Here is a 6,536-nt window from a genome sequence, read left to right as displayed (position 1 = left end):
GTGAGGCACAGTCCTGCTGGAATTGTGCCACTACCTGGCCATTCAATACTGCCAACTAAATAAATACTGAGAATTGAGTTATTTTGGTCGCAAAACTTCAATCTGTTTCTCTATCAACATCCAGCTATCGGTGTAAGGATCTCCACTCCCCTGGCATGCTGATTCCTGAAAGGGTGTCTGCCTCCATCTACAGGACTGGCTGAGCCTGCGGCGTCAAGGAGCAGCAGGCAGGAGGGGCAGAGGGAAAGCTGCCCCTCACCTGCGGGCACAGTTCCATCACATTGCCCCCTGTACTGGGTTGGCAAAGGATGCAAATGAAACCATGCTCAGGGAAAATGGTTTAATAATGTGAGAAAATATTTTGAAAGCTCAGTAAAGTTCTCACAGAATATTTGACAGTATGTTCTAAACCAAACAAGCCACACACACCAAAAACATGTTTGGCTTATAACGAGCTCATCTTGAGAAAAGACATGCACATGTTTATCTTCATGAACTAATACTTCTTTGAGGACAGTTTTGGTCATTCATTCCTCTTTGTATCCCCACTGCTTAGCACCATACTAGACACTAACAACCACTCAAATTAATGAACTGAAATGACTCAAAATAAATATGATTTCTTTAACTTTTATTTCATGCTGATGTTCTTTTAATAATCTGGGAGATAGCCCAGATTGTTTTCCCGAGTTTAACTTTACATCAACCCATGTTTTCTGGCTAGCATAGTTGTATTAGCATATCTAGGCTTCAGTGATATTCATCAGAACTCTAGTTAAGAAATATTTTATCTTGAGAGAATAATATTTTCCTCTTATTTTACAAAATTTGCTATTACCTTCTTAATGGAAAAAAAACCTACCCCAAAATGTTATAATTGTTTTAATATAGTTAGAAGTTCTGAGTAAATTTACTGCAGGCCAATTGGAGGTAAACGTACACTCTGTAACACATCTAGTGAACAATTGAGTTAGTTTTCAAGGAATGCCCTCAGCAAGAAACAGAATCTTCAAATTAGCCATCTGGCATACACCCTGCTAACCCCAAAAGGAAAAAAACCTCCACAGTTTCAACTCTCTAAAACAGCCTATATTTCTACTCTGCTGCCAAGGGTAGATTCTGTGCTTTCCATTAACCTGGGAGCTCAAGATTCTGAGAAAAACACACCACTGAGTACTTCTAGACTTTTCTAGTCTCCTTTAATTACTGCAGGTATGGACTGCTGATGTGGTCTTTCAACATCACATAGATATGTCCTATTCAACTAAACTAGTTACTGATTACCCTATCCTATATAATAAAAGCCTAATATGCTTAAGTGTCCAGTCATCCATTCAACCAATCGAAGTGTAATATGCTAATGATATGCTAAGGCCGCCCAACCACTTGCTATGATGTGCACTGACCACCGGGGGCAGACAGTCAACCAGTCACCATGATGTGCACTGACCACCAGGGGGCAGAGCTCCGACTGATAGGTTAGCTTGCTGCTGGGGACTGAGACATTTGGATTTTAAATGCACTTTTTAGAGGCCTCTAGTCTATATAATAAAAGCCTAAGTGACTGTTACAGTGGAACGACCAGAATGACTGGTCGCTATGATCGCACTGACCACCAGGGAGCAGACGTTCAATGCAGGAGCTGCCCCCTGGTGGTCAGTGTGCTCCCACAGAGGGAGCGCCACTCAGCCAGAAGCCAGGCTCATGGCTGGCGAGCTTAGCGGCGGTGGTAGGAGCTTCTCTCACCTCCGCAGCAGTGCTAGAGAGCAGCGAGCCAAGTGGTAAGAAGCAGCGAGCAGGCAGGCAGTAAGGAGCGAAGGATCCCAGACTGCGAGAGTGTACTTGCTGGGCTGAGGGACAATCCCCCCGCCCCAGTGTACGAATTTCGTGCACCACACCTCTAGTCTTCTAAAATGCTTTCAAGTCTATGAAATAGAGTCACCGTGAACATTCAGAGAACAAACCTCCCTTCCTCATATAACTGAAGCTGTGGTCAACACTTGAACTTGAAGGCCAACAGATCTCATGCATCAGGGGCACTACTGACCATTTTTATAAGAATATCTCCTACATAACCAGCCATTTAGCAACCTGGCTTTACCCATTTAACACCCTCACCTATGGTGACAAGCAAAAATTCTCTGAACTTTAAACTGAGAGGCAAACACTGTCTGGAGACATTTAAGATCTTCCATGTTTCTAAATGCTTAAAGAAGGGGTGTGTACTACCCCTAGCTGAAAACCACTCGTAAGTGCTTTAATGCTCCACCAACAAACAGAGATTCACTCTTCACCTGACCTAGGCAAAGGAGACACCAGGATAAATATGACACAGCCCATCTTTGAGTCTAGTGATGCTGTCTTACCTTCTACCAATAACACTATATTGGGACACTCAAAGGAACAGCCCAGAAGAATATATCTAAAATGGTACATACTGTCACCCATCCTTGAGCAAAATAAATAAAGGTCCAATGGACTTAAATATTAATGTATTTTGAAGGAGCTCAGAAGCCTGGTGTGAGAAAAAATATCAGAGCTTTGGAGTCAGTTAGAAAAACCTAAGTTCCAATCTCACCCCTCCCTGGACCTATTCCTCTCATAATTTGGGGTAAATCACTCTCTCTTCCACCCACCTGGGTGGTGTTCAGGATTATTCCAATGACTGGAGGACGCTGCTGGCAATTAGTGGGTGGGGTCACAGATGCCAAATGTTTTGCCAAGGACAGAAGAGTCCAGTTCAAAAAATAATTGTTCCAGGCTGGCTAGTGTTCCTCAATGGTTGAGTGGTGACCCATGAACCAGGAGGTCACAGTTCGATTCCTGGTCAGGGCACATGTCTGGGTTGAGAGCTTGGTCCCCAGTGGGGGCGTGCAGGAGGCAGCTGATCAATGAGTCGCTCTCATCACTGATGTTTCTCTCTCACCAAAAATCAATTAAAAAAATTTAACAAAAAAGAATTGTTCCACCCAACCACCAACAGTGTCCACCATAAGAACTGTCCCGCCCTCAGTTTCCTTAATTGTCAGAATAGTGCTAAGCATTCCAATCTTTCAGGCTGGGGGTGAGGTTTAAATGACATGCTCTAAGTAAAAGTACCAGTCCAGAAGTGCACAGTCAGCCCTTGAAAAATGCTGTTCTCACCTTCCTTTCCCCCTCCTGAGTTGCAAACATTGCATAGAGCTCATTATAAACAGGTCTGTCATATATGATACCAGAGGCCCGGTGCACAAAATTTGTACATGGAGGGGGGGTTCCCTCAGCCCAGCCTGTACCCTCTCGCAATCTGGGATCGCTGGCTCCTCACCATGCGCCTGCCTGCTTGCCTGATTGCCCCTAACTGCTCTCCTGCCTGCCTGATCGCCCCTAACTGCTCTCCTGCCTGCCTGATCGCCCCTAACCGCCTCTGCCTTGCCCCCGCTGCCACAGCTTCGTCAGGAAGGATGTCCAGAAGGTCGTTCAGCTGTCTGGTCTAATTAGCATATTATGCATTTATTATTACAGATAGCAAAGAAACAGAGTGGAGCATTTTCTCAAAAGCGGGGAAAATTAGTAGGCAGCTATCCTCCAAATTTCACATTTTAGCAGTATCTGTTTAACAGGCTTTTGCAAAAATTCTCCGAATTTTTTAAAAAAATATATTTTCATTGATTTCAGAGAGGAAAAGAGGGGGGGAGATAGAGACATCAATGATGAGAGAGAAACATTGATCGGCTGCCTCCTGCATGCCCCACACTGGAGATCAAGCACACAACCGGGGCATGTGCCCTCACTGGGAATCAAACCGTGATCTCCTAGTTCATAGGTTGACATTCAACCACTGAGCCATGCCAGCCAGGCAAAAAAATTCTCTAAATTTTTAATTGAGAATCAAACACTCTGTTAGACCTTTACAATCCAGCTTCAATCTAACTTTTCACCACCTTTTTCACTCTGTCTCACTAATGTGCATAGCCTCTAACAGATCGTAACCACCTGCTAGCCCGTGCCCAGCCTAGAAGACCTGTTCCCAATTTATCTCTATCTTCCTGGCTCAATTCTCTACCTACAGAAACACCACTAATGCCTTGAAGGCCCCATTAAAACCTCTACCACGAAGCCCTCCGTATTCTCCCTTATTACTTCTAATGAGTATGTTCCTTGTGCACCATAAACTGGGCTAAACATTACAGCAGTGATTTTCAAACTGGGAGCCACAGAACTCAGACTTTTCAAGTTTCCTATGTAAAACTTCAATTGCAGTTTTCATTTCTATACTGGCATGGGCGAAAGTAAGTTTACAGGTGTGAGTATGCAAAACAGAGTATGTATTCTTGTTATTATTTATTAATTAGTGTATTATTTTCCACATGAACAACTGTAAGCCTACTCTTGACAACTCCTGTATAATCTAAAATAAAAATATAAGCACTTTCTGGATTTGGTCAACCACCCAAGATATGAAGGCTGACAAGCAATTGGAATGCCCACACCTAAATTTGTATATACAACAGTGTTCAAGCTAACGTGTTTCTTTAATTGCTAAAGGTTAATGAGACTACAGCGGTTGGCAAACTGCAGCTCGCAAGCCACATGCGGCTCTTTAGCCCCTTGAGTGTGGCTCTTCCACAAAATAACGGCTCTTCCACAAAATACTGACTTCTGCGCATGGGCCACAAAGTTTCAATCGCACTGTATGTGCGCGCCCGCACATGGTATTTTGTGGAAGAGCCACACTCAAGGGGCCAAAGAGCCGCATGTGGCTCGGGAGCCGCGGTTTGCCGACCACTGGACTAGAACAACAGCAAACTCAATACACAAATGATGTGTTCACAGCACATGGAGAGCAAATAACTTACAGCACACCATGGAAGCTGTGCATCGCTATTCCCAGGCACTGCATGTCTGCTAAATGGACCCCTCTGCCTCTAAAATCACCAGCACATAAGGTAAACCTGGCCCCCATTAGGACTAAAAGTTTTTACTGCCTCTAAGAGACACAGCCAAAATACCCTTTCAGATTGAAATAAGATCACAGTGACAAATCGCAATTCTGTTTCCAATCTTGTTAACACCAGGGTGTTGGGTTACTAGGACATTTGGTACCACTAAGCATTTCCATTTGTTTCATTAAACTTTCAATAAAGGCTTTGTTTGTGTTTATATCCTTGAAAAGAAAGATTTAAGCTCTCTTAAAAGGTAAAACACCCACACAAAGGATTATCTGCTCTCCCCATAACATCTGGCAAACTCTGTAAAAGATGAAGACAAAATTAGTGTTCAAATAAGCACAATTAACATTTTCAGTGTCAGCCAGTCTGTGCCTATCTGGAGACAATGAGAATAGGGAAGTGGCAAGTAGGCAAGAGACTAGTTTGTAGTAAAGTGGTTAGCTCCAGAGAGGAGCTTAGATGTGAGAAGTGCCTAAAAGCCCAACTCCCGGAGAAAGGCAGGCAGGGTTTCAGGGCAATTCTGATATGAACCTGAAATCGGCCCACCTTTTCCTTCTAACAGGGCTCAAGTTTCCCAGTTTGTGGAGTCTACCTGGGGTTTCTTTTAAACTCCTCTCGCACATTACCTGACTGTTCGTGTTGTCCAGTGATGCCAGGCACCACAGGCAGGCTGCCCACACCAGCAGATCTGACATTCTGGTGGAGCCCAGTCTGGCTTCCAAACTATTTTTAACTACTGTGTAACTTTGAATTTTAAATTCTCCATTAACAGTCAGGGTAGTAAGAGCAGGAACTTCCCCGGAGAAGTCTACCAATTTAGTAGGAGCTTTCTTGGAAAGATGTGGGATTTTACCAACAGGCGGCCATAATGCAAATGGTCCGCAAACAGGGAAACTGAGGAACACATAGCCGACTAGAATCAAATCACAAAACTAAATACTACTGGGACCAGCTCAGTCACGGAGTTCTGTTTCTCGAAATCCACTTTTCCTTGAAGCCCTCAAAGTCTTTAAAACCTGAAGTGAACACAGCTATCTGGGGCCCGTCCTTGTAATCACATGGGTTACACACTCGCCTAGCGCAGGCTGGGGGAGGGCGTTTCAGCCTCTCTTCGCACCAACGATCTAAAATGGGAAGTTGTATTTACTTTGACCCCTCTTCCTCCCTAATGACGGGGGAAAGACTCGGGAAAAGGTTTGGTTTGTATTTTTGGGTTTTTTTTCTTTCAGTGAGACGCGTCAAATACAACACAACAGCACCCCCAAAACCAAGCACATGGATTTTATAGCAGGTGGAGGAAGGAGGAAAGATTACAGGGAAGGAACACGAATTCATTACTGAAACCAAGGCAGTTCGAGTACCGTTCCTGGAGGCCGTTTGGTAAAGGGCATGTTTCCGAAGAAAGATGGGAAAGAACGAAAGAAGGCGGCACCATTTACGTCCCGGCAATGGTAAATAAAACAGGCGAGGTGTTTATAAATTGATGAAGTCTTGGGGACCCGGTATCACAATTCTTTTTTTTTTAATCGTTTTTGAGAACATTTAAATAAGCCGGCAAAATAACAGCTGCGGGAGGCGCTCGGAGGCTTCCCCCGCCAGCGCTCG

General features: G+C 44.2%; 1 protein-coding gene across 1 annotated transcript in view; it reads right to left on the bottom strand.

Annotated features, from left to right (window-relative positions):
• CRYBG3 (crystallin beta-gamma domain containing 3) overlaps positions 1-6,536 on the bottom strand; it is a 144,695-nt gene that overhangs the window by 135,815 nt on the left and 2,344 nt on the right. The window contains 1 exon segment of the mRNA XM_015571272.1: positions 5,558-5,761. Coding sequence (XP_015426758.1) covers positions 5,558-5,761 — 204 coding nt within the window.

Source organism: Myotis davidii, unplaced genomic scaffold, assembly GCF_000327345.1.
Source record: "Myotis davidii unplaced genomic scaffold, ASM32734v1 scaffold48, whole genome shotgun sequence".
Classification (NCBI taxonomy): domain Eukaryota; kingdom Metazoa; phylum Chordata; class Mammalia; order Chiroptera; family Vespertilionidae; genus Myotis; species Myotis davidii.
The sequence above is the reverse complement of the archived record's forward strand: the minus strand, read 5'-3'. Positions and strand labels throughout refer to the sequence as shown.